The sequence below is a fragment of the Schistocerca americana genome, chromosome 2 (assembly GCF_021461395.2).
Source record: "Schistocerca americana isolate TAMUIC-IGC-003095 chromosome 2, iqSchAmer2.1, whole genome shotgun sequence".
Taxonomy (NCBI): domain Eukaryota; kingdom Metazoa; phylum Arthropoda; class Insecta; order Orthoptera; family Acrididae; genus Schistocerca; species Schistocerca americana.
The window spans coordinates 538397586-538425410 of record NC_060120.1 but is presented as its reverse complement, the minus strand read 5'-3'; the positions used below and the strand labels follow the sequence as shown (position 1 = coordinate 538425410).

The 27825-nt window shown below is 37.9% G+C and overlaps 1 protein-coding gene across 5 annotated transcripts in view; it reads right to left on the bottom strand.

Annotated features, from left to right (window-relative positions):
* Positions 1-27825, bottom strand: part of LOC124592534 (gamma-tubulin complex component 3-like) — a 293359-nt gene that overhangs the window by 140506 nt on the left and 125028 nt on the right. For 4 of the 5 annotated variants that reach the window (XR_006977520.1, XM_047131845.1, XM_047131844.1 and 1 more), the window contains 4 exons: positions 13718-13957; positions 9450-9586; positions 9214-9365; positions 2057-2249 (listed from right to left, as the gene is read on the bottom strand). Coding sequence is in view for 4 of the 5 variants with exons in the window: in XM_047131845.1 (XP_046987801.1) it covers positions 2057-2249; positions 9214-9365; positions 9450-9586; positions 13718-13957 (722 nt within the window). In the remaining variant the exon portion in view is untranslated. The remainder of the gene's footprint in view (positions 1-2056; positions 2250-9213; positions 9366-9449; positions 9587-13717; positions 13958-27825) is intronic. The other variant, XM_047131847.1, reaches the window with a different exon arrangement.

Here is a 27825-nt window from a genome sequence, read left to right as displayed (position 1 = left end):
GCTCGGAAAGCAGCATGTTAGACCACACTGCTAGCCAGGCGGGCTGTTGCATACATAGTCTTTGTCCTACAGCCTTTGACACATTTTGCTGTTGGCAGACACTTGTTTGCACACAATATTTTGTTACTGTAAATGGCGCATTTGGTTTCGGAACAGAGTAATATTATTTGTTAGAAAATCAATTCTTACCAGTCAAAATTACAGAAATTTAATTGAAAACTAAAACAATAAAAAATTCATGGAATTCTGAAGAATTCCCAAGTTTTCCCGGTTTTCTCCCAGATGAAAAAATTCCCGGGTTTTTCCCAGATTTCCCAGTTGTCCCGGGGCGAAAACACCCTGTCAGTGCAAAAATACTGTTGGAGAAAGCACAAACCAACTTGAAAGTCTCTGAGGGTGATGAAGGAGGGTCAACTTAGGCAAAACTCTTCAGAGTGACAGGACACGCGTCAAGGGGTAGGGAGTACGATTTTAATGCTTTGGAAAACATTAATGACCCCTTCAATAGCTTGTAGAAGAGATAACCAACAATCTAATCTTACTATGATCTAAAAGTTTCTGTATACCAATTCAGTGAAATCACAGAATGTTTTTCCGTGTACACATTGATATGCCATCGGTGCCAGTTTGCACAGCACTAAGCATAATTTGAGCTGGTCATCCTAACTTATTAAATTATTATTTTAACTCTGTTCTTGTGACATAAAATAAAGAGCGTTTTTACCTTTCTTTTTCTTTCCTCCATCATTCACATTTACATCGTCAGGCAGAACTGCAACAACCTTTTCGTTAAAATCAAACTTTTTCAACACTTCTAAGACACACAATGACAAATGTTCTACACTTCCTTCCAACATCAGAGTTCATAATTTCCAACACTATCACTACAATGTGTTTACCCTGATGTTACAATCTAACCTCTAAAGAATCAGAGTGTAGTTTTCATCGTTGGAAGAATGTATCACCATCGAGAAAAACTGTGTTTCTTTCAGTTTCTTCATTATCTGCTCCATAGCAAATAGCACAATCCTGTTTGCAATAATTTAATGGTTTTCATCTTCAACACAAGAACTACTTATTAAAAAGTGGTTTAATTATGTCAGTGGTGCAGTCCATGGATCTGAAACTTTGGTGGCACATCACTGCAAGATATGCAAATTTGGTTTCTTGTGCCAAATGTTACCTATCCATTGTGAAACTACCTTCACTGATGAGCAGTTATAAATTTTCGATCTTGAAGAGTTTACCTGAGGTGCAGCTTTATGTTTTTTGGAATTCATGTGATATACTGTGTAAGCTCATCCTCATTGCCCAACGCTAAATTTGGCACCATAAACTGTACATTCAGCACTCACCATATGTCCTTTAATAAATGCCAATTCTCACAGCGTTTTCCCATGATTAACACAGATAATATTAAAATAATGTTTATCAAAGCCACTGCTGCAAGCAATGGAAATGTTAAACTACCATACTACAATACAACACACCAAAATTAGAATACACATACAACTGTTTAAAAGATTGAGGGAGCCACTGCGTTACCAAAAGCATCTACGTATTACATCAAACTTGAGAACCAATAAAATTTAGTTTTAGCATGTGAATGGAGTGTAATGCCAATTTTGCAAAACTTCTGGCAAAGCATTGTGTCAGGACCGGTGATTAGTTAAGAACGGATCCCCAACAAAGAGGATTTGGGGACACTGAGACTTTTTGTTTAAAATCAGGAATGTTATAGGAAAAATCAGGGCAAATGGGAACCCTACTCACTTATATGTCTCATTTGTACTCATAGTAATGTTACAACAATTGTTTACGGAATACAGTTAAATTCAGCCAACAGTTCCTAGCCCATTACTGGAGTTTTAACTTATTTATAACCTATGAACTTCTAGTTTTCCTTTCTTTTAGAAGGTGCAATCAAATTTAAACTAAAGAATAACTAAAAAAACTGTTATTTATAAATTCATCTAATAAGACAGAGCAAGAACTACTAAATAGTGAGACAACTGAATTCCTAGAATTTGCAAGTTAAAAACTCTTTTTCTCTTACTCAAGTAACTCCATAAGGTGCCTAATGAAGTCCCCTTGCCCCAGCAGGAGATATCTCCTTAAAGCTTGCAGGTGGTCCATGAATTTGTACTGAGTGTTGAGAACATCCAAAACACGACGAGACGTTTCACGGTAAGCTTGTTCTAGCATTGCCTGCAGCTCTCCATCCTGGTCCTCAACAAAGAGTGCTTCCACTGCCAACAGAAACAAGTAAATCATTGTAAAGCAAAACTGAAAGTGTCCAATGCAATACCAACTGTAATTGGAATAATTATAACACAGCAATGACAACAAAACTGAAACTGTATGTTTTTGAGATACTGTAAAAGAATTTTTGGTTTGGTCTACAGTTCAATCCCCAATTGGTTCAAGGATTTTTTTGTGTCACTTACCTCTTCTTTGATTTTCAGTAATGACTTTTTAAAGTGAATGTGTGTCATGTCATACTGTGGTTCAGAGTCCACATTAAGCTGTAGGTCCCTCTATAACCGACTGATAAGAAAGTTCTCTACTTGGAGGAAGGCAACAAGATACAATCTCCAACAGAACCATACCTAGGAAACCACTCGAGAATTCAAACCCACCTTCAGATTGAGGATTGCTTTACCTTTAGTGCAGAAGAGCTGCTATGCACAGAATCCTCGAAGGACATGTAACAATTAAGTGCATTTCTTTAGGATGATGACACACAGTGTGGAAAAGTGATCCATTGGTTGTTCACATTCTGTTTTGAGCTATCTTCCTACTACATGCCCCGGAGCCCACCATGCAGTTTGAATGTCCTAATACAAACCTTTCAGAAGTTATGACAGTTTTATTTAACGTAGGTTAGTAATTGTCACCCTGTACATTCAGACCTCCTCCTCCTCCACCTCCCTCTTCCTCTGTTCTATCTCATCCTCCCAATTCACTTCTCCACATAACTTTGCAACACACGTAATTTTCCCTGCCCACGCCAGAGGGAACTCACCAGTGCCACATTCCTATCTCCTGCACTTACTCCCAGATTTCAGCCACCCTTCCCTCCAACTCTCCTTGTGTTCTTTCTCACCTTCGTCCATTCAACCCAGTGAAACCTCTCATCAACTTGAGCCCGTACAATGTACTCAGCTGGGACAATGTTTTCTGTATTGGCTAGCTTTGATGGAAGACATCATCCAAAAGCTTGTCTTATTTAAGCGCCTATCAACCTTTCAATGTCTCAACTTGAGTTGTTATCTTTAAGCTGCATTAGAATGCAGAAATGAAACCCAAATGCTTCTATGCACATGAGTGCTAGAAGTGGAGGAAGAGGAGGAGATTTGTGTTTAACGTCTCGTGGACAATGAGGTCATTAGAGATGGAGCACAACCTCGGATTAGGGAAGAAAGGGGAAGGGAATCGGCTGTGCCCTTTCAAAGGAACCATCCCGGCATTAACCTGAAATGATTTAGGGGAATCACGGAAAACCTAAATCAGGATGGCCAACTGTGGATTTGAACCGCCGTCCTCCCAAATGCGAGTCTGGACTTATTTTTTATCCGCTCATTTCAACTGCCATATTATTTTGAAACAGCATATAGGGCAAATACTAGTTCAATATTATCTTCTGTAACGACAATACAAAAAAAAACACATTATGCATCTTAAATGATACACCTACTTTAACAGCATAGATATAGTTTCAACAATATGAATATGATGGATTGCTCATCTCTTAAAGGAGGTGCTGATACACACAATGATAAGGCTGTTAAACTCTTAGCTTTCAGACAGAAACACCCTTCTTCAGAAGCTACTGTCTATGGCTGCTTAGACCAGACTGCAGGCTTTGCTTGCATCTGCGGTGAGCAGCAGTCAGGGTGGGTGGCAGAAGTACAGAAGTGGCATGGGGTAAGAAGAGGGAGGGATAGCAGAGGAGGGGTGGGGAGACACTGTGCTGCTATGAGAGCAAGTAGGAATGTGGTAGGGGAAGGATATGAATGCTAGTTGGAGAGTCTGGAGGCTGTGTGGAAGAAGGGGAAAGAGGAGAAGGGAGGCATGGAGAAGGGGAAGAGACTAGTAGGTGCACTGGCAGAATAGAAGGCTTGCAAAGTTTTGAGTGGGGGGAGGGAAGGGATTGAATGATGGGGACTATCAAAGGATGAGACCAGGAGGGTTACAAGAATGAAGGATATTTTGTAGGGCTAGTTCGCACAGCACAGCACAGCACAGAAAAGCTGGTGTTGTTATGAAGGATCCTGATGGCATAGGATCCGAAGCAGTCACTGAAGTGTAGCTGATCGTTTTGGGCCATGTGTTGTTCAGCAGTCGTCCCCTGGGCACAATTTGGGAGTGGCCATTCATGTGGACAGACAGCTTTTTAGTTGTCATGGTCACACAGAAAGCAGCACAGTGGTTGTAGCTTAGTTTGTAGATCACATGGCTACTTTCACGAGTAGCCCTGCCTTTGATGGTATATGATATGCCAGTGACAGGACCAGAGTAGGTGTTGGTGGGAGGATGTATGGGACAGGTCTTGCATCTAAATCTAGTGCAGGGATATGAGTCATGAGGCAAGGGGTTGGGGACAGGGGTGTGGGAATGGACAAGAATATCGAATACTCTCTCATACCCTCTCTCTCTCTCTCTCTGTGTGTGTGTGTGTGTGTGTGTGTGTGTGTGTGTGTGTGTGAGAGAGAGAGAGAGAGAGAGAGAGAGAGAGAGAGAGAGAGAGAGAGAGAGAGAGAGAGAGATTGTTTTCTGTCTGAAACAGGACTTTTTTTGTCCATGAGCTAAAAATACAGCAGTCTTTTTGTTGTGTCTTGAAGAATTAATTGAAGAAAGCCATCTCTCTTGAATATAAAAAGGGTCATTCCATGCCAAGTGGTCTAGAGGCTCCCACATCACTCTCATGGATTTTGATGAAATTTTGTATGAACATTCACACCATGTTCTCAGTGAACAGTGGTAACGTTTCAGTTTCAGAAATTCAATACTTACGGAGATACAGTCACTAGTTTAAGAGCAAAGCACAGCTTTCTACAGTGCGTCCTTTAATTTTCATCAACTTTGAGATGAGATATCTCTGTAAGTATTTGCATGAAAGAAACAAAACTTGGCCATCTTAAACAAATTTTAGACCTCTTTAAAGTAAAATATTAGAAAAGGATTCCTGAGCAATTTTCATACAGATAATTTGAAGCAAAGTTGGGCGAAAAAACAGCTGTTTAAAAAAAATGCGAACTTTAGTTTTTTATATCTCCAAAAGTAGTTGTGGGATATGCGTGAAACTTTGCACACCATAACTCACCAACACAAGGTCTTAGAATATAAGATTTCATTCTCCTATTGCTTTCCATTATTTCACAAATCTAGGGTGAAGTTGACGATTTTACAAAAAGTGCTAAAAATAGGTATTTTAAGTCAAATTTTTCAAAAAAGTGTTTTCTCCAAACTCTTCTAAACTATGGTCATTAGAAAGAGTATATTCTAAACTATCTAGAAAAGTGGATTTGGTTTTGCAATCCAAGCATATAAGGCCCTAAAAAGTAGCATCATCAAAGAGGCGCACTGGAAGTTTGAACACATTTTTCTGGCACTCAAATTATACCCGAAATCTCTTATTTTGCCTTATACATGTTTATTAATCTCTGGGATAAGTGAAATAAGAAGTCCTGATGAATAGGACCTGGCTTAAGTCCGAATAGCAAAAGAATAAAAATAGAAACAATGTTTTTTCTTAAATGTCACCTGCAAGCCGGACAAATTTTCTGACCTGGCTTTATGTTATTAACAAGCTGCTTCTTCAACATATCAGAAGCCTTATTAGCTGTTTCAGTATCAAGAGTGTGAATTCCTGCCTTAACATTGATTCACCTTTCCAAAGGGATTGAAGCATTTCCTCATCACTAAAATTCGCAAACCATTTTAAAGCAGCTTTTTTGGCAAAGAAAATGACATGACACTTTTGTTCCACTATCTCCTTGCCCAATTGAGCAGGAAGGTATGCTGTTCCCTTCTACATCCATCTCTAATCAGTAACTAAATAATATATTTGGCCTCTAAGTGCAAATTATAATCTGCTTAAATTTCAGACAAATTGCTACTGAATGAAATTATACACGATGTATAATACCAACGAAAAAATCTAATGAGAGATATATGCTATAAAAGACAACTTTTTGTAAATTAGATTACAAACTTTGATGTTCTTACGAATCACTTAACAAGCCACACTGAGTCAAGACAACCCACTCACTATGCTGCAAACACACCACTGAAATACTGATTGTTCAAACAAGGCTCACAATAATGAAACAACCTGATTGTTAAAGTAATTGTTGCCATTATATTTTCTATAAACAGTGATTCTTGTGAATTTTCTCTGTGAAACTAGTGGTTACGTATTTACCAAGGTAGTAGGCTACATTTAAGTGTGATTAAATACAAAATTAAAACTCTTCGATGTTTAACCAACCAATTTCACACGTTTCCCTAACAACTTTAAGACAAAAATTCACAGGTTACAACACCTAGGTATTAAAATCTCTGCAATATTGATTGGAAAATTTACACACTTGATGCACGATTCAAGCAAACCGATTCTGTTTTGGAAAAATGTTTTATACAATTGAATCCAAAAATTAGGTCTTCATTTTCAACTTGTAAATATTTACAATTTTGATAAGTACAAAAAATATGAAGCTATTATTCGTTGAATTCTTTACGATCTCTCTCTTTCTTTTTTTACAAATGAGAAGAGTTTTATGCAGTTCTTCTGACAGTCTCATTGTCTATTTACCAGACCTTATTATTTCAATTATTCAAGGCACTAATAAACATTTATTAGGCATAATAAAAGGTTTCAGGTATAATTTGAGTGCCAGAAAAATGTGTTCAAACTTCCAGTGCACCTCTTTGATGATGCTACTTTTTAGGGCCTTATATGCTTGCATTGCAAAACCAAATCCACTTTTCTAGATAGTTTCAAATATGCTCTTTCTAATGACCAGAGTTTAGAGGAGTTTGGAGAAAACACTTTTTTGAAAAATTTGACTAAAAATACCCATTTTTAGCACTTTTTGAAAAATTGTCAACTTCACCCTAGATTTGTGAAATAATGGAAAGCAATAGGAGAACGAAATTTTATATTCTAAGACCTTGTGTTGGTGAGTTATGGTGTGCAAAGTTTCATGTACATCCCACAATTACTTTTGGAGATATAAAAAACTAAAGTTTGCATTTTTTTAAACAGCTATTTTTTTGCCCAACTTTGCTTCAAATTATCTATATGAAAATTGCTCAGAAATCCTTTTCTTAATATTTTACTTTAAAGAGCTCTAAACGTTGTATAACATGACCAAGTTTTGTTTCTTTCATGCAAATACTTACAGAGATATCTCATCTCAAAGTTGCTAAAAATTCAAGGATGCACTATTGGAAGCTGTGCTATGGTTTCAAACAAGTGACTGTATCTCTGCAAGTATTGAATTTCTGAAACTGAAGCTTTACCAGTGTTCATTGAGAACATGTGTGAATGTTCATACAAAATTTCATCAAAATCCATGACGGTCATGTGGGAACATTTCTCAGTATTAGACCACTTGGCACGGAATGGCCCAAAATAAAAAATATTTCAAAGCAATTTTCTTGTGCGAATGTGTGCTCTTTCCTTAAGTAAACACTTCATGTCTATGAAAAATGTAATAAAGGATGTGTGAACGGTGAATTCAGATCAACGATATCAGAGAAAAGCCTTTGGCTGAAACAAATTGCAGGAAATGTATTTTCAAATATTTTATAATAAAATATAAGCACGGAGTAAAGCTCCTCTCAATAAATGGTACTCTTTTCTCTTGACTCCATCAAACTGAGCAGACGTATCTCTCTGTAGTAGAATTAGTTTTGATTTATAATTAAGTTAAAGCAGGTTATATTTGTGTTTCATTCAAAAAATGTAATGTACTCCACGCAATTATAAAGTAGTGCATGCTTTATGATATTTTTTTTTTTTTTTGTAATATTTGTTTCACAAAAGCTAGCTGGAAATGTGAGCTCAGCAGATCATGGTAAAGAGATGCAAAGTGCCAAATGCAATTCGTGTTCAGCTACTGATTTCGTTCAGCTATAAGAAAAGCGTGTCCCTGTGATTATTTGTGGATCATTTAACAGTGACTTGCAATCATTTTGAGCAAGCACAAACTACATATGATCTGGAGACTGTCTCAAACTACGAGTCTGCTGCTCTCACTTTTGTCCACAGAATACATGGTTGTGTTTAATTATTATTGCTTGAAAATGATAGGAACTTCAGGAGTTAGTTTTATTTCAAAATCAATGCATTCTTTGTAGATGTGTACCCAATGCAATAGGAAGAATGCTCGCCACCATCAACAAAGACATTTGCTTGATTGTTCATTCAGAAAGAGACTATAAACATCTGCTAATTTGATTTTCACAAATTCTCTCATTTTATACTGGAGCCAACAATGCATCAGTCTGTCTGCAACTCAGCACCTTCTCTATGTGGTGAGAAGAAATCTATCTTTTTCACATTTTTGTTATTCCACTGCAGACTTTCCATTTCTTGACACATATTCATTGCTTTAATACAACTGACTGATGAACACCATGGAGCTTATGACAGCACCACCATAACGGCCAACACAATTTCAGGTTCATGTATGCAAGCATTGTATACACAACAAAAATTTACTGGGCAATAAAATAGTTTTGATAATTTACCTGATGACAAAAATGTGACAACAGCATTACTATTGCACTGTAATAAACTAAATTACTGAGAACACTACATCAATATATGGCTAGATAGATGAGCTGCACTGCCACAACAATGAAGTAATGGTTTCCCTTTACTCTTTTCACTATCTGAGAACACCATCTGTTGCTTTTAACAGATGTAGCTGTAGTAAAAAGCTATTCACATTAATTGACTAACAACTAATTTCACAGAGACAGTAAATAAAAATGCCTCAAACAGTATTCAAAAACTGAAAAGAAGAATAAAGTTGATTTTGCTTAATGTTATGTCTGACATTAACTCTATATGATCAGATCCATGAGCCCCAGCAGTATTTCCATATCTGCTTGAGGTGTCATATGTTACAAATTATCAATTAACAAGTCTTTCAGTAATTTATTTGGCCTTTTTTTATCAATAGGTAAGAAAAACTATACCGTTGGTGCTTTCCAAAGCGAGCCTGAGGGCTTCACGGCCTTTTATAGGCGTGTGGTCTTGGCACACTTCACGAAGGAAGTTTATGCTCTTGCCCGTAGCAAGAATTTTGCGAGCTTGTGCCAAAGATATGAAACTTGGTACAAGAGCTTCCCTGTATGGAAAAGAAAGTTAATATTAGTTAACTGCATTTCAATTATAATAATACCTAAGCCATATACTATATATAAAAACTTACTGAACATAATATTTATCGTGCCATAAGCGGTCTCCTTTCACATCAGGATTTGCAGCTATGAAGAATTCATTATAAGGATCCTCCAATTCCCCATCCAAAATCCACCGACTTAGCATTACATACATGGGACGACATACCTGCAAAAGTAAGTAGCTTTTCTTACTGAACACATCTGGAGCATAACTACACTAAAAGCACAATAAATGATACAGCTCTTTTCTAATTACTGTTATTATTATTATTAGCCTTTTCCTCTTTTATTAGTAATTGTAAGATAAAAGAGTAGGACAAACGTGTTACCAGTGATGCAAAATAATAATAATAACCAACATATTTCAAACATCTTGTCATATCAAACTAAATGGATATGTAGACATAGAAGTAAGTCTCTACCTTGACTATTCCAACAATAAGAGATATTCTCCTAAGATATATAGTAATATAATTATTGAGAAAAATGTTAATTGTATACTGAATCATAGGAAATAAACTGCTTTGCTTCACTACAGGAGTTGGTCTGTTACTTAAACCAAAACCTATTATTAATATTCACAGTCATTTATAAGAAAATGTAGTGAGTGTGATATTTCCCTTTTTTAAAGTTTTTTTTGGGTTAAGTGGCAATTAGAATAAAAATGGCAGTCCTGTGGAGTGTTACCAAAATAACAAAAATTGTGTCATATTACTCCACGGGAGATACAACTGATCAAGCTGGCGTACTGGCATTGACTCCCCAGTTCATCTTTGGATTTCTGGGAGGCACTGGTTTATCAAAGAACAACAACAGGATCTCATGTCCCTTCGTGTGATCACGAGAGCAAGGAAGTGCAGGCACACAAGTTCACACTTCTTTAGCAACAATGACAAAGGGTATGTATGAATATGTGGTAACCAAATAGACCATCTTGTGATGAAGCAAGCTGAGATAATTTTAATTCCTCTCTTGTTTTGCCATCTGCTTCCTTAAATTCGTTTTTTCACTTATAACAATTTACCATTAACATACATGAATATAACCTGCATTTTCATAAAAGAGAAAGATTAGCCCTCAGTTTTAAAGAATATAACACCAGATTTAATTTTGTGTTTAGTTTTATGTATGTAATTGATTTCCTAATTTATTTTGACTATTCCTAGTTAGTATCTTCTGTTATACGGTGAAATCAGTAATGGCTTCGTAACTTCAATTCTACTGTTGACACATAAACAAATATAAATTTTGTAATAATTATAAACATTTGGAAGGCGAAATACTCATATTCTTTAAGTATCTACTTGGTTCTAGTCGGAAACATATTAGCAAAACCAGCCCTTAATTAATTCAAAAGTTATTGACAGTTTTGTAAAAAGTATTGTTTGCGTAACTATATTTGTTAATTTCACAATTTAAACAAATAATTAGACCTAACTCTTTTAGTAGAAGAAACTGTTAAAAAGAACCAATTTTTTGATGTATCCAGGTAATTTAAGAAGTTAAGTTTTAATTGTAATTTCTCTACATTTAACTTCGAACAATGTGTAGTTTCGGCCCCTATTATTGTGAGGATATATAAGGGCCCAATTTTTGGCCATGAGACAGTCAGTCCATGGCCGACCTTCAGACAAGAAACCTATGTTGGTTAGAACAACAACATTTCAACTTAACAGCGAAATAAGTGTTACAGTAATAGCCCATGTGTTACAGCAATGACAGTGTCTGTACCATATGCACCTGGTTATTCCATAGCTATGTTATTACTGCTAGTTGATGTCCAACAGGAAACTATTGTAGAAGTATGTGGATGTTTGCCTGCTAACTATTAATGAGGCTTATCAGAAGTTAGAACAATACTGCACTGGCCAAATAACTGTGTATTACGCAACTGTGCAACTGTTGGCTACATCATTTATAGCAGACTGTAGTTGTACTTCCACAACCAATTTTTCAGCCAGTGTAGCAGCCCGTACATCGACACTGAGGACAACAAACGAAGAAATACCTGCTATAAGTAAAGGGTGTCTCAAAAGGTATGCTACAACTTCAATGTATTAAGAACCCAAACCATTTAAGATATTCACATCACGTTTGGCTTATGTGGAGACAAGCTCATTAAGTTTCATTTCTTTGTGTTCAAGGTTGACGTGACTGAAGCATAAAGACACCACTTCAAGAAAAAGCTCAGTAGGTGGAATAGTTTATTCAGATCAAATCAGACCTACAGATTCAAAGGAACTTCCTAATAACAGTACAGGAAACACCCATTGTCACAGACTTCAGTATGCTAGTGATACTGGAACAAGTGAAGCCAACACAGTACAGATACTGTTGACTTTTCAACATTCACCACAGAATGTTTGTTCAGAGGGCATCGTAGGAGCTGCAAATCCCTCGGGTGACCCATCACCGGGTCCTTCGGACTCATTTATGGATGTGCCCACACCGACTGCAGCTGCTGAACGCATTGGCACTAGACAACAAGCCGTAACATACACAATTTGCTGTGGATGTTCTTCACCGTTTAGAGGAGGATGGAAATTTTCTAAAAAATGGAACATTTTCCGCCGGAGCAACATTCAACAAAGGTACTAAGGTAAACAAACACAATGTTCACATTTGGGACACAACCAATCCACATACTGTGACAGAATAGGAAAGTGGTAGCCCAATGTGTGGGGTGTTTGATGTTTGATAGCATTGTGGGACCATTTTTATTATCTTCAAAACAGTTAATTCTAACAGTTAGCTAGACATGCTGGAGCTGTTTGCATTACAACCGGCTGACTCCAAGACACAGCTGTTTTCCAACAACACTGTTACACTGGGCTCAGACTGTGCAAGATGTTCTAAACCAAGTGTTTCCAGGTTATATTCATGTATGTTAATGGTAAATTTTTATAAGTGAAAAAATGAATTTAAGGAGGCAGATGGCAAAACAAGAAGGGAATTAAAATTATCCCAGCTTGCTTCGTCACAAGATGGTCTATTTGGTTACCACATATTCATATATATCCTTCTGTCATTGTTGCTAAAGAAGTGTGAACTTGTATGCCTGCACTTCCCTGCTCTTGTGATCACACGAAGGGACATGAGATCCTGTTGTTGTTTGATAAACCAGTGTCTCCCAGAAATCCAAAGATGAACTGGGGAGCAAGGATTCAGTTCTTTAAATCATTGAGTCAACGGACTTCTTTCTATGGGGATCGTTTCAAAAGCCTATCAACCAACTCAATGATTTAAAAAAACTGAATCCTTGCTGCCATTGCCACAGCTAATGCAGATGTGTTGCACAGAGTGTGGATAGAGGTTGAATACAGACTGGATGTCATGCATGTCACCAAAGGCACCCATGTTGAAGTTGACTGAATGGCATAAAAACTTTTGTGAGATAGTGTCTCACATAAGCCAAACATGGCGTGAATAATTTAGTTAGCTTGGATGCTGTAACACCTTGCAGTTGTACCGTTCATTTTATTTTGAGGCACCCCGTGTGTGTGTGTGTGTGTGTGTGTGTGTGAGACAGGAGGAGGCAAGAAATATCATCGATAACAGTGGCTACCATCAATCAGAGGGTTATCTAAACAAGCCCACGCCTACTCGGCACAACATCAAAAGTGCAACTGCAACTGTTGGTCGACCTGGGAAGGCAACCAGTCTTGACTAGCATGCATAACTAAAACCAGAGAGTCAACATTTAATAAATGGAGAAAGTGAGCAAAAATCAGTATACTGTTGCAGTGAGTTTAGCTACTACCTTCATGGTTTTAATTTGTAAATATACAAAAGTGAACTTAAGTTTCAAAAGACTTGGGTATGCACAATGATGGGGATAGTTTTATAATATGAAGAATAACCATCTTTAAGTGGTCCATTCCCCAAGTTCAGAATTAGAAGGGTAGGTTACTTAATATTTCTCTCTACATGTCAATATGACTACTGCCCCAACATGTGTGTTGGAAATAATTAAATAAAAACAAAATTAATTAAAATTAAATAAATTATGTTTATCATTATGGGTAATGTGGATGTCTGCAAGGTGATACATTTCACGACCATTCATCCATTATAGCAGGATGTACAATTCTGACAATACAAATTTAAAATTGGTTTAAGTTTTTGTTGAACACACTGAAGTTTCAAAAGTCAGAACATTGTCTTCATGCAGCATTCATATATTAGTGGGTTTGGATAAATTATAGAGCACACTTGGAAATTTAAAGTACAAGGCAGTTTTTCCTGAATTACGACAAAATTGAAGGAAAAATGTTCAATACAAAATTATATAACTTACTGCTGCCAAGAGTGTGCGTACACTACGGCGTAAATTTGGATCACCGTGCTGCAAAAAACTATGTACACAGGATGCCAGAGCACCACCACGACGGCCACGGCATGCTTCTGCCAGTGACAGCAACAGCTGCAACCTCAGTGTGGGGCTCCGTACACATACTGCCAATTGACTCAATGTCAGTGATGGCAGTTGCTCTTCTGCTAGCGGTGAATCAACTACAGCCTCTGACTGCTTCTGTAACTTTCAGATAAAGAAAAGAGAGTTTACTTTGTGAAAATAAAACAGAAGTGTACACAGAATAAATGGGAAACTAATCATAAAAAAACAGAGGATGAAAATACCACTACAGATGGAAAGTTCTTTTATTATCACACGACCGGTTTCGGGCTCTTAAATGCCCGTCTTCAGGTGTCGTAACTGGGTGCTGTGACCCCCGAGCGCTGCAGTGGACATGTACGAGGCACGGTGTGCTATCTACAAACGCAGAGCAGGACTCCATGCTCTGACCTAGTCTCACAACTTTCAAATAGAACAGAACTAAGGATACTGATTCTCAAAGAAGCGTTATTTAAACTTTATGGTTACTAATGATCAGTCATACATTACCTAAATTTTAGGTAAAAATGGGCACAACAATGTCAAAAAGTGTCTAGAATTTGAAGCTGGATACAATACAGAGTATTTTTATCAAAGACTCACAGTTGTTAATTTGACTAACCGTAACATAATAATAATAATAATAATAATAATTAGTCCATCCCCAACAAGTTAAATGACATATTTCTGACAACAATATCTGTACAGAAAACCAGTAAAATGGTATTATCATCAAGGGCAGATATCATATAAAATGGCACTGGTTATTAAAGTTAATATTTATTGTGCCTGACTATGTGTCAGTTTCTACAGCCACTTGGCATGCAGATTGTCATTCTCTCATACCTGACAGTAATTTTTCCAATTAATTTTAACACTTGTGTATCTTTTCATGTGTTCTCCTGTTGTCTACTTTCAGTTAATTAATTGCCCAAATTATTTTTCCTTTGTTCTCTTTCTGCGGGAAAACTGCCATTACAATGAATGCAACAATCTGACATGGCACGCAAGTGGTTGGGTTTATAGTGTGGGCTGTAAGAATGCAAGGGAAGAGAGATAAGAGAATACAATGAAATGATTGAATACGAATGTAGCCTTGATATTTTAATTTACAAACAACAAGTATGCAACTCTATTTAAATGTGACATTACTGTTGTTTTAAATTTGTTACTATAAAAAATGGAAGCTCATAAATTGGCAGAGTACTTTATTTATAAAGAGCATTTAAAGAAATATTCTGTGAAAAATTGAAATTTACTGTGAAAGTTTTTGCTGTCATAAAAGCCTAACTCAACAACAACCATCACGAATTGCTTCTTCCAACATTTGGTAATCAATCATCATCAGAAAAGACTGATTACAACTGGTTTGCAGAATTTAATCATTAACATGTTTTTGTGAGTGATGAATTCTGTGAAGACTGACTAAAACTGGTTGTCAGAAAAAACACTGATGCTATGCAGCACAATAACTGCTCCATTACATGCTCGTTGTGCAGCCAAATAAATTATTCTTGCTTCTTCTTCTTCTAATATTTCAGCTGTATATCATTCAGCCATTTTCAGACTGACGCGCCAATACTTACTCCATCCTTTTAAACTCATGGACCACACCATTGCACATGTGGCCACAAATACACAAGTGCCAGCGATGTTGATCAGCAGCAAAGAAATACACATGTGCATGAATAATATCCGTGGCTGCACAGTCGATCCTTCCCGAGATGTGGCTGTATCACTGTAAACCGCACTGTGGTGAGGTATTTGAAAGTTTATTACAGAAAGTGCTGGATTCCATGACTTATTCAAGTTGAAGCCACTACTGTTATTAAATAAATTCATCACCAAATGAATTTCAAATGCTTCTGTCATCACGGAGTCCCAAAACAATGAAAGATGATGTAGACGCTAAAATTTTGACACTTTAGTACAACACAGAGTGACCAGTACCAACACCGCACTTTGTCACAGCTGAATTACTGGGTTGTAAGAGACCGTTATACCTGTGGTGTCCTCCACATCTTTCATGGACTTTGCGAGTTGTCTGTATGATGTATGGAAGGCGATACTGGCGATCTTGTAAACAGCAGTGCAAGCACTGTGAGCATTCTTTTTTATTGTTTGCCAGTACTAAGTGTTGCCAAAGTGATCATTATACCACTGTCAAGGCCAAGAGATTCTGTATGACCACGTTCCAGTGTAGGACTGGGAGTGAATGGCTACTGTCCAGTTAGGAACGATTTACTGTAACAAGAAATTGTAGTCCACACAAAGCATAAGGCAAAATCTAGTGAAATGCGTGCGATATACATTAACTGAAGAGAATTGGATGACCCATGAACTCTTTAGTGAACATCAGCAAGGTGGGGCATTGATTAGTACATGGGACTAGCATTCAGGAGGAAGATGGGTCATATCCCTGTCCTGAGCATCCGGACTTAAGTTTTCTTTGATTTCCCTAAATAACTTACAGCAAACGCTTGGGTGGTCCCTTTGAAAAGGGTGTGGCCAATTTCCTTCCTCAGGTTTTCCTAATTCAAGCTTTTGCTTCATCTTGAATAAAGAAGAAGTATACACAACAATTTCGACTTTTTCATGCAATACAGAGTGACTAGTATCAATAGAGTGCCCTGTTACAAGAGCCGGTTGTACCTGTAGTGTTCCACGCTTCTTTCACGGACTTTAAGAGTTGTCTGTCCGATTTATGAAAGGTCACACCCCCCAAGGGATCTTGTAAGCCTCAGCTTTATGGATATCAAATCATGTTTAACAGAACTCAAGAGTGCTGCTATTTTCAATGGAGGGCAAAAAATCACTTTCACTCTGTGTTTGCTGAGAATAGACTTCCCAAATATGGCAGGAAAAACAAGAATTTAAATCTTTCTGTGTCTTCTTCTGCATTCCTTATGCCAGCCTTCGGTTTCATTCGTGGCATGTTGTGTTTCTGCTGTGGAGAACATCCACTGGCTTCTTAAACCCTCTTTAAGTGTAGGAGTTCATCCCGCAGACTGCTTTCATCATCATCATCTGGGAAAGATAGTGGCAGCTATTTGAACCTAAATATAAATCCGTATGTCTTGGTTTCCAATATATTGCCATCATCTTTGCACCAAACCGAAGCATCCAAAAGTGGAACGCATCCTCTCTTTTTTTCCATTATAAACTGGATATACCTATGGATGGAATTCAGATGGTTTAAAAATTCTTGTACTTTATTTTCACCACGGGGCCACACTATAAATGCACCGTCAACATGTCTACACTGAAGATATTATTTAACTTTATTAGTAAATTATGCACCTATGAAGGCAATTTAGAGGTGACTTCTGAAGACCATGTGTCCACCACTTGTATCACTTTCCTTCCACAAGTATGTTGTCATTCATCAAACCTCTTTAGCAGCACAGCTTTAAAAGAATATACTAGATTTTTAGTTGCACACAGAATCACTAAGTACCACATCAGCTAGTCATTATTATGAAACATTTGCCACCTAAGAGTTGCCAAAAACATAATAGTCCAAACCAAACTAACAACAAACTGGAAGTCGAATGATACAATATCTAAAATGGATGATGATGACAACGATGACGACAATTGGTTTGTGGGGTACTCAACTGTGCGGTCATCAGCGCCCATACAAAGTCCCAATGTTTACACAGTCCAATTTTTTTTGCAATCCAATCCGGCCACTGTCATGAATTATGATGATGATGATGATGATGATGATGATGATGATGATGAAATGATGAGGGTAACACAAACACCCCATCCCCCGGCAGAGAAAATCCCCAACCCAGCTGTGAATCGAACCCGAGACCCTGTGATCCAGAGGCAGCAGCTCTAGCCACTAGACCATGAGATGTGGACATGGAAGTTGTTGAACAGTGGTAACACATGTGCTTTGGCTTGATTATGAAACAATAGATTTTTTTTAATGCAGCCTCAGCTACCAACTGCGAACTGGAGACATACATATAACAACTACTGCCCCCAGTTTCTGTGTGTGTGTGTGTGTGTGTGTGTGTGTGTGTGTGTGTGTGTGTGTTTTCAATAAGGTGGTAGTGCTGTATCTAATAATGTTTGCATTGAACAACTAACATAACTTTTCCACCACAAGGTGCTACATACCTTTTTAATTTTTTTCTCTTTGTTAGGAGAGCATGTAAGTTGTCACTGCATGGATTGCATTTTTCTCTGCTTCGTGATAATAAAGCAAAGTTTCAACATCCCATGTCAATAGTACTACTCTTAGGAATAAAAAGCCTATAACAACTGGCACTTTTAAGACTCATTTCCATCAATAAGCTGCCTTAGCTTTAGTTCATAGACAGTGAAATTTCAGTATCTAGCCAAAGATACAATGAACAAATCCAACAGTTTTAGTTTTACAGCAACACTGCAAACAGATACTTACCTAAAAACGGCAATTATATGTGCAATATTTTAACCACCGACAGCTGTCAAGACAACACAAGTGAATCAACCACAGTGTAGCATATCAGCTTAAGATAGCTATACTTGCTCTGATACATTTCACTGTCTTTCATACAACAGCAATGTCAAAAGTACTGCCACTGTAAGATAGAACTGAAGAAAATAAGTTATTTCATAAAATACATTTACGGTCCTTCAATATAATCCCCATTCTTGCTTATGACAGCTTACCAGCATTTTGTCAACACCCGTATTCCAAACAGTGCAACTTCACTGTTGAGTTGTCTGGCTAATCAGGTCACCTCAATCGTATGAGAATGTTTTCCATAGAGGTGCAACAATTCCTTTCAGAAACTGTTCTCTTTCTGTTTGATAACACTGAAGCAATTCTTCTATAATTCTTTTGCAACCTGCTTTCTGCTCTTCATTCAGATCATGCGGAACCTACCTGGCAGCAACTTTTCCGATCTTTAACTTTTCAATTATGATTCTGTAAACTGAAGTGACAGACATTATAGCCTCATACGTAATTTCCTCGGATGTATTTGGTGAGTCTTTCCCACCAGGCGATTAACAATAACCTGAGAGATGTAGTCTGTTGCAGCTCATGGCCTTCCATTACTTGGGTTGCCCTCAGTGCTCACCCAAACTTCACGGAAATGAGCCCATTACTGAGATATACCGGGCTGTGATACACTACGCTATTCCCACTCACATCTCCCAGAGTGTTATAAATTTACATTGGTTTCTCTCCACATAGTGAATCAATTTTGAGGTACAACTGCTGGTTTCATCTTCCCATGCAAACCACAAAACACATACAAGACCATCATGCCTAAAGTCTCACTCACAATTGACATGAATTCCAACCCGATCATGTCACAGTATGGTAGCACATGTGCCATATGCAGGACTTTTGAAATGATCCTCATATATCCTGCTCTACGATGTGATCATCCTCAAGATTTTCCAACCAGAAAAACACCGTTACACAACACCATTCTCCAACAGTGCTGATTTCTTGTGACTTAGTCCTGTTTTCAGAGTGTACTTCCTAGGCATGTGCACTGCCATAATTTGAAAACTAATGCCCATATAAATTGTTCTTAATTATTGCACTGTTCCTCAAGATTTTATATATTCCCCGCTTTCTCTTTTCACCTTCTCTCATTTCAAACGTAGTGTCACTTGATCTCAGTACAGTCGGTACAAAGCAGAAGTGTTTGCACGCTATGCTGATATTGCTCAAGGAGAATGTCAAAACAGGATCTATGCCACGTGTCTCCCTCTACAACATTGAGATCAGGTGATACTGGAATCCGGGGATGTACCTTTACATGCATACTGACAAGTGGAGGCCATGATGTTGGAACCACAGATTTACTTCAAACTTTGTACATTTTTAGTAGGTGATTAAAACAACATAATGTGAAAGTAGTAAGGTGTACTACTCTAGCAATTTCGAAAAAATTGCAAGAGAAGTATTTCGCATCTATTATGGCAATTGCATATCTGTGCAAAGGGGTCAAGTGCCAAAATGCACTGTGGCCATGTGGTTAGCGTTTAGACCTGGCAAGAGGGACATGGACAAGGTGATGATTTGAGTCCCACTAACACTTATCTTTTTAATCTATATTTTTTTCATCACTGGTCTTGTTATTTAATTTGTATGACATTTGAGAGGTAATGTAATGGGGAAAAAAAGCATGTGTATTTGCATGAAGTTTCAATTTATGTTTTGCATGCCTGCATGACAAACAACATACTGCAACGTGTGATGTCGGAAACACATCCGACAAGTGATTCTCTTGGTCTGGCACACTGTGACTTACTATATTACTGATGGTGAATAATGTCATTTGCATCATTACTTATCGCGGTTTAACCTGGGCTTTCCAAGCCTGTCCCTTGTCCCTGTAAATTTAATTACAAATAGTAGATAATCAAATAACATATGAAATTCACTACCACATCATGAAAATGCATTTTTTTTCCATTCTATTACCTCTCAAATGTCATATAAATAAAATATAGATTAAGAAATAAGTGTTGGTGGGATTCAAACGGTCACCTCATGCACGACCCTCTTGCCACGCGCGAATTCTAACCACATGGCCATAATGAATTCATACACTATCCCCCTTTTGCACAGATACACGACTGACAAAATACATGCGTAACACTTCTTTTGTGATTGTTTCGAAATTGCCAGGGTAGTGCACCTTACTACTTTCACATTCTGCTGTTTTAATGCCTACAAAAGGTGTACAAAGTTCAAAGTAAATCTGTTATCCCAACATCGTGGCATCCCCTATTGAGTATTTCAAATCATTCTGACATGAGTCACAATTGATAGACTTGTGACATTCGTTTCCTTTATTTCTTCGTTGATTGTCCTCGGTGTCGAGGTACTGTGTTGCTATATTGGCTGAAAACTGAAGGGGGGGGGGGGGGGGTTCAACACTGTCTATATTAAATGAGGTGGCTGACAGGTGCACATTTGTGTTTCACAGTTATTTACTTTCTCTGTTCACCCCCCCCCCCCCCCTCCTCCAATAATACACAGTTATATGGCCAGTGCACTATTATTTAACTTTCAATAAGCTTCATTAATAGTTCACACGCAAACATCCACATACTGCTACAATAGTTTACTATTGAACATCTATGAGCAGTAAAAACCTAACCACACGTTTCACAGTTCTTGTAAAATAATAAGGTACGTATGAAACAGACACGCATTGTTTTATCACATGGCCTAATTGTGTTACACCTATTTCACGGAGACACTGTTGTTGATCTAACCAATACAGGATCCTCATGTGAAACTTGGCTGTGGACTGACTGTCTCTAAACCAAAAATCGGGACCTTATATATTATCACAATAATAGGCACTGAAACAAAACACTGTTTGATGTTTAAGTTACAGAAATCACAAATAAAAGCTAACTCATTAAATTAACTGAATACATTGAAAAATTCGTTCCTTTTAACAGTTTCTTCTACTACAAGGTTTAGGCCGAAGTATTTGTTCAAATGATGAAATTAACATATATAGTTACGCAAACAATACTTTTGACGAAACTGGAAATTACTTTGGAATTAGTTAAGGACTAGCTTTGCTAACATGTCTTTGAATAGAAACAAATAGATCCTTTAAGAATACTATCAGTTGTTCCTCCAAATGTTTATAATTGTCATAGAATTTATATTTGTTTGTAAGTCAACAAATTCTAAAGGTGGCAGGGGTAAAATACAGGGAGCGAAAGGCTATTTACAATTTGTACAGAAAACAGATGGCAGTTATAAGAGTCGAGGGACATGAAAGGGAAGCAGTGGTTGGGAAGGGAGTGAGACAGGGTTGTAGCCTCTCCCCGATGTTATTCAATCTGTATATTGAGCAAGCAGTAAAGGAAACAAAAGAAAAATTCGGAGTAGGTATTAAAATCCATGGAGAAGAAATAAAAACTTTGAGGTTCGACGATGACATTGTAATTTTGTCAGAGACAGCAAAGGACTTGGAAGAGCAGTTGAATGGAATGGATAGCGTCTTGAAAGGAGGATATAAGATGAACATCAACAAAAGCAAAATGAGGATAATGGAATGTAGTCGAATTAAGTCGGGTGATGCTGAGGGAATTAGATTAGGAAATGAGACACTTAAAGTAGTAAAGAGGTTTTGCTATTTGGGGAGCAAAATAACTGATGATGGTCGAAGTAGAGAAGATATAAAATGTAGACTGGCAATGGCAAGGAAATCATTTCTGAAGAAGAGAAATTTGTCAACATCGAGTATAGATTTAAGTGTCAGGAAGTCATTTCTGAAAGTATTTGTATAGAGTGTAACCACGTATGGAAGTGAAACATGGACGATAAATAGTTTGGACAAGAAGAGAATAGAAGCTTTCGAAATGTGGTGCTACAGAAGAATGCTGAAGATTAGATGGGTAGATCACATAACTAATGAGGAACTATTGAATAGGATTGGGGAGAAGAAAAGTTTGTGGCACAACTTGACCAGAAGAAGGGATCGGTTGTTAGGACATGTTCTGAGGCATCAAGGGATCACCAATTTAGTATTGGAGGGCAGCGTGGAGGGTAAAAATCGTAGAGGGAGACCAAGAGATGAATACACTAAGCAGATTCAGAAGGATGTAGGTTGCAGTAGGTACTGGGAGATGAAGAAGCTTGCACAGGATAGAGTATCACGGAGAGCTGCATCAAACCAGTCTCAGGACTGAAGACCACAACAACAACAACAACAACAACAGAATTTAAGTTACGAAACAATTACAGATATTGCCCAATAATGAAAGATAGTAACTAGGAATTTTCAAAATAAATTAGAAAATCAATAACATACATAAAACTAAGCACAAAATTAGATCTAGTTGTATATTTTTTAATACTGAGGGCCAACCTTTCTCTTTTATGAAAATGCAGATTATACTCATGTATGTTAATTAGTCAGACATAAAAAAAATTAATTTTAAGGAGGCAGATGGTAAAACAAGAGGGGAAGTAAAAAATATTCCAGCTTGCTTTGTCATAGACTGGTGAATTATTTTGCTGAAAGTAGGTCTTCACTGGGATCAAAAGCCTTAGAACAGGTGTCATTTACTTTTGCCAATTCGTTCATTGTTTTCATATATTTTAAAGAGTGTGTGTGTGTGTGTGTGTGTGTGTGTGTGTGTGTGTGTGTGAAGGGGGAGGGGATTTGGGGGGGGGGGGGGGGGACTGATTTTGAAAGTTATGACAGATTGTGTTTCTTCATGTTACATTATATCTTTAAAATTGTATCATAAATCATGTCACTAGGATAACACCAGATCAAATACTTGTAACATTACAAGTAAGGTCTTAATAATCTATCTTACTTCTCACTCCGTCCCCATCATCTCTGGATTGAAAGTGGCACACTGCTACCACTGTAGTATTGTCTTTGACGATCTATTCTCTCTGATGCCTCCCCACCTGTCACTGTCTCCTAGTTATTCCAATAAACAAAAATTATCAGTACTTTATGTAGTTTTGGAATCAGATCTGGTTTCTGAATTGCTTTGCATATCTAAGAAACCATCATTCTAAAAATTGCTAAATGTGAAACAGTAATTATTAAAGTAAAAGTATTCTGGCTGTTTATCAATTAATTCAATTTTGCTTGTTTGTGTATTTTTGGCTGCATTACCACAGTGCTGACGTGATATGAAACATTCCAGTATTCATACATTATTTCAAGCGATAAGAGTTTTTTTATTAATGAAGTGCATGGTGATATTTATGAATATGAGTCTGTTTAGATGGTGAATATTTTTTATAGGTCAGTATTATTGGTCTGTAATACTGTCACATTGCTGTGTACTTGTGTAGTTCATTTACTACTAACTTCAGCATTTTCTTAGTGCACTATCAGAATTGTTACGCAATGTAAACGGTTGAAAAAATCCTGTATAAACTATAGAGATTGTTTGATGAGAGGATACGGACCGGCAATGCATGGATTCCATGCTAGAAACCATTTATTCAGTCACACTTTGTAACAGAGACTGTGTTCTAATACGTGCTGTACCATGCAGCCACAGTCACAGTATGCATGGTTTCCTCCTAGAAACAGTCACTGTTCCTCATATGCCATGCCTTAGCACTCTCTCCTGCCATAGTAATTGGTAATAATGTGCCTGAGTCACTTCTCTTACTGATTCACCTTGTAGCAGATGAAATAAAGTGTTGTACACAATGGTTCCTTATTCGAATCGAGAGCTTGCAGACATGGTGTTTACTTACAGAAAGGCAAACAGCAATGGGTGGCAGGCAGCAAGGCTGTATCGTAAGATCTATACCCGCCGACAAAAGCACTGTGTTCAATGTTTGCAGCAGTATTTTGCCATTTGTCTGAGGCAAGGTCATTTCAGGAAACAGGAAATCATGAAGGACGTACCGAAAATGTTCAGACATCAGACTTGGGGGGAAATGTGATTAATACTGTGGAATGCAACTGACATGTCAGTACAAGGCACTTGGACTGCTGTTACAGGATTAACCAGACAACCATGTGGATCATTCTCCATGACAACTGTTGCTAACCATATCACTTACAGCACGTTAAAGCTTATTAGCGACAGACTTCTTTCCGCATCGGAGCAGTTTTATCTATGGTTTCTTCACCAGGCAACTGTGATTTCGGGATCTGTGTCATCCATCGTATTCACAGATGAAGCCACCTTCACATGGAGAGGTATCTTCAACGTTCATAACAGTTGTAGCGGCACCACTGTTTCGGATAGGGAAAGTTAGTTTTGTGCGATATTCTGAGAACAAGTTACAGCCAGGTGTGGGCGGGATTGCAGAGAGTTACGCATACCAGCAGTTGCAAAGGCAAATAGAGGCCACAGGGGTGTAGAACACCCGGAGAGGGCACACACAGCAGTTTTCATGTTGCAAGTCGCAAGCAGAAGGGACCACTGGCCAACCAAGTGTGTTATGAGAACGTGACGTGAAGCGGTCTGCTTGGCAAAACAGAGGCACACAGCTCAGTATGAATAAGCGCCGTTTTCTAACGAGATTCATTCAAATGTGGCAGCTCTCCTGAACGGCGAGGCGTGTCACACCACCAACCACACGCAGCAGCAGATGGGGCGCCAGCATTCCAGTCCACAGCGTGTCGTAGGTTCAACCCTCTGAGGCCAACGCGGGGTCCGTAGCCAGCCAGCGGCGGGCCACTCTTCGGCTCACTACCATGGGCAGCCGTCCAGGCTTCCAACACGAACCAGTGTCACCCGGGGTGAGGGTCGCAGATTTGGCAGTGGATCGCGGTCGCTTGTCTTCGCCACGTCCTAAGCCACGCCGGCAAGGGAACACAGCGCGGACCACCTTGCAGTTGGGTCAATCCATTTCAAATCACCCAGGTTGATGTTGCTCAACATTTTTGATGTTCTTGATTTTTTCTACCATGACTTCCCTATAGACAGACATTCACAAAACACTGTTTTAAAAATTTTTACAAGTGATAATTTTTTTCTGGCAGCCGTTTTTACAAAGGCGGTTGGGCAAATTTTAGTGGAAATCGACATTTGTGGAAAGTGTGGCTTGTTAAGTGATTCGTAAGACCGTCAAAGTTTGTAATCTAATTTACAAAAAGTTGTCTTTTATAGCATATATCTCTTATTAGATTTTTTCATTGGTATTATACATCGTGTATAATTTCATTCAGTAGCAATTTGTCTGAAATTTAAGCAGATTATAATTTGCACTTAGAGGCCAAATACATTATTTAGTTACTGATTAGAGATGGATGCAGAAGGGAACACCATACCTTCCTGCTCGATTGGGCAAGGAGATAGTGGAACAAAAGTGTCATGTCACTTTCTTTGCCAAAAAAGCTGCTTTAAAGTGGTTTGCGGATTTTAGTGACGAGGAAAAAGAGTTGTTGGTCCGACATTCTGAAGCAAAGCTGGACAATACCTCGCAAGTTTGCCTACACCATGAAGCCCTGTTATTGACACAATATGAGAGGTTAAAAAAAATGCTTCAATCCCTTTGGGAAGGTGGATCAATGTTAAGGCAGGAATTCGCACTCTTGATACTGAAACAGCTAATAAGGATTCTGATATGTTGAAGAAGCAGCTTGTTACTAACATAAAGCCAGGTCAGAAAATTTGTCCGGCTTGCAGGACTACCTTAAATAAACACTTGGACGAAGCTTTATCAGCCTCATCATCACATTCTGATGAGGACTTTACACCAAAAGAAGAATTAAATAGTAGCTTATTGTCTATCGGTATTTCATCCCTGAAGAGAACAGCAAGCCACAGAGATAAGCCCCAATATGTGAAGAAGAAAATTCAAAAGGCTCAAAATGTGATTAAAAACAGAATTGTAAATGCAATGGGAGTAAACCAACAAATTGAAGATGCTAGTGAAATTAAATTAAGGAATGTGGAAACTGTGCCGACTATGCACATTTGCTGACTGAACTGAAAGCCAAGATGCACAATGCAATTCATAAAGAACAGATGCAAATTTTAACCTTGGCACCTGTAAGTTGGACAGTCAGACAAACAGTAGTTCAGTTAGGCGTGTCCGAAAGAATGGTGAAAAATGCTCGGAATCTTAAGGCAGAGAAGGGCATTCTGGGACTTCCCAAAAATAGGCAAAGCAGGAAATTACCAGCAGAAGTAGCTAGTAGAGTGCGAAATTTTTTTGAAGATGATGAGTATAGTAGGGTGTGCCCTGGAAAAAAAGATAGTATTTCAGTTAGACTTTTAGATAGAAAGACATACATGCAGAAACTTTGCAATTTATGGGAAATGTATGTTATCTATAAGAATATAAATGGTCCAGAAACAGGGTTCTCAAAGTTTTGTGAACTTAGACCCAAATGGTGCGTAACAGTAGGATCAGCTGGAATGCATGCAGTTTGCATCTGTGCAATTCACCAAAATGTTAAGCTTATGCTTAGCGGAGCTGGTATACGTGAAAATTATAAGGAGATTCTCAGCAAGGCAGTTTACAGTTTGAACTCTAAACAGTGCATGCTACATCACTGTGAAAGGTGTCCTGGGCCCGAAGTTATAGCATCTGAAATTGCCAGCTATTTCCTAGATCATGAGCCACAGGAAGTTATTGTGTTTAAGCAATGGATACATACCGATCGGGCCACACAGGACACGAAGCAAATGGAAGTGGATGAATTTATTGAAGATATAAAAAATAAAATATGGAGTCTGTCATGCCATCATTACATTGCCAAGCATCAAAGCTTGCATCTTAAAGGCCTTAAATATCATCTGAAAGACGAAGAGCTTGTTGTCCTAATGGATTTTGCAGAAAATTATTCTTTTATCATTCAGGATGCTGTGCAAGGCTTCCACTGGGACAATAGTCAAGCAACAATTCATCCATTTGTTATCTACTTTCGTGAAAATGAGAAAGTAGAATCTTTAAGTTTTTGCATTATCAGTGGTTGTTTGCGGCATGACACTATTACAGTTCACGTTTTTATCAAGGAGCTCATCAAATATATAAAAGCACGGTTTGCACAGATATCCCACGTTCATTATTTCAGTGATGTCTCCAGTGCTAAATATAAAAATTTCAAGAATTTCCTAAATTTGTGCTATCATAAGAGTGATTTTGGAATGACAGCCGAATGGAATTTTTTTGCTACTAGTCACGGGAAATCACCTTGTGATGGGATTGGAGGTACAACAAAGCTGTTAGCAGCAAGAGCAAGCTTGCAATGGCCACTTAATGGACAAATTCTTACTCCCCTAGATCTGTTTCAATTCTGCTCTGAAAACATTAATGGAATTAAATTTGTTTTCGTCAGTAAAGATGAAATTGAAAAAAATATTGTGTCACAAGAAGAGAGGTTTAAACTTGGACAAACTGTAGCAGGCACTAGAGAAAATCATCACTTTTTACCTATTGATGAAACAACAATTCAGGTCAGCAGTGTTTCAAATGATTGTTTATCTTTTCTAGCTAAAGTGGATCACAGTAATGAAGGAGGAATATTAATCTCTGCTCTCCAACCAGGACAATATGTTGCATGCATCTATGAAAACGTGTGGTG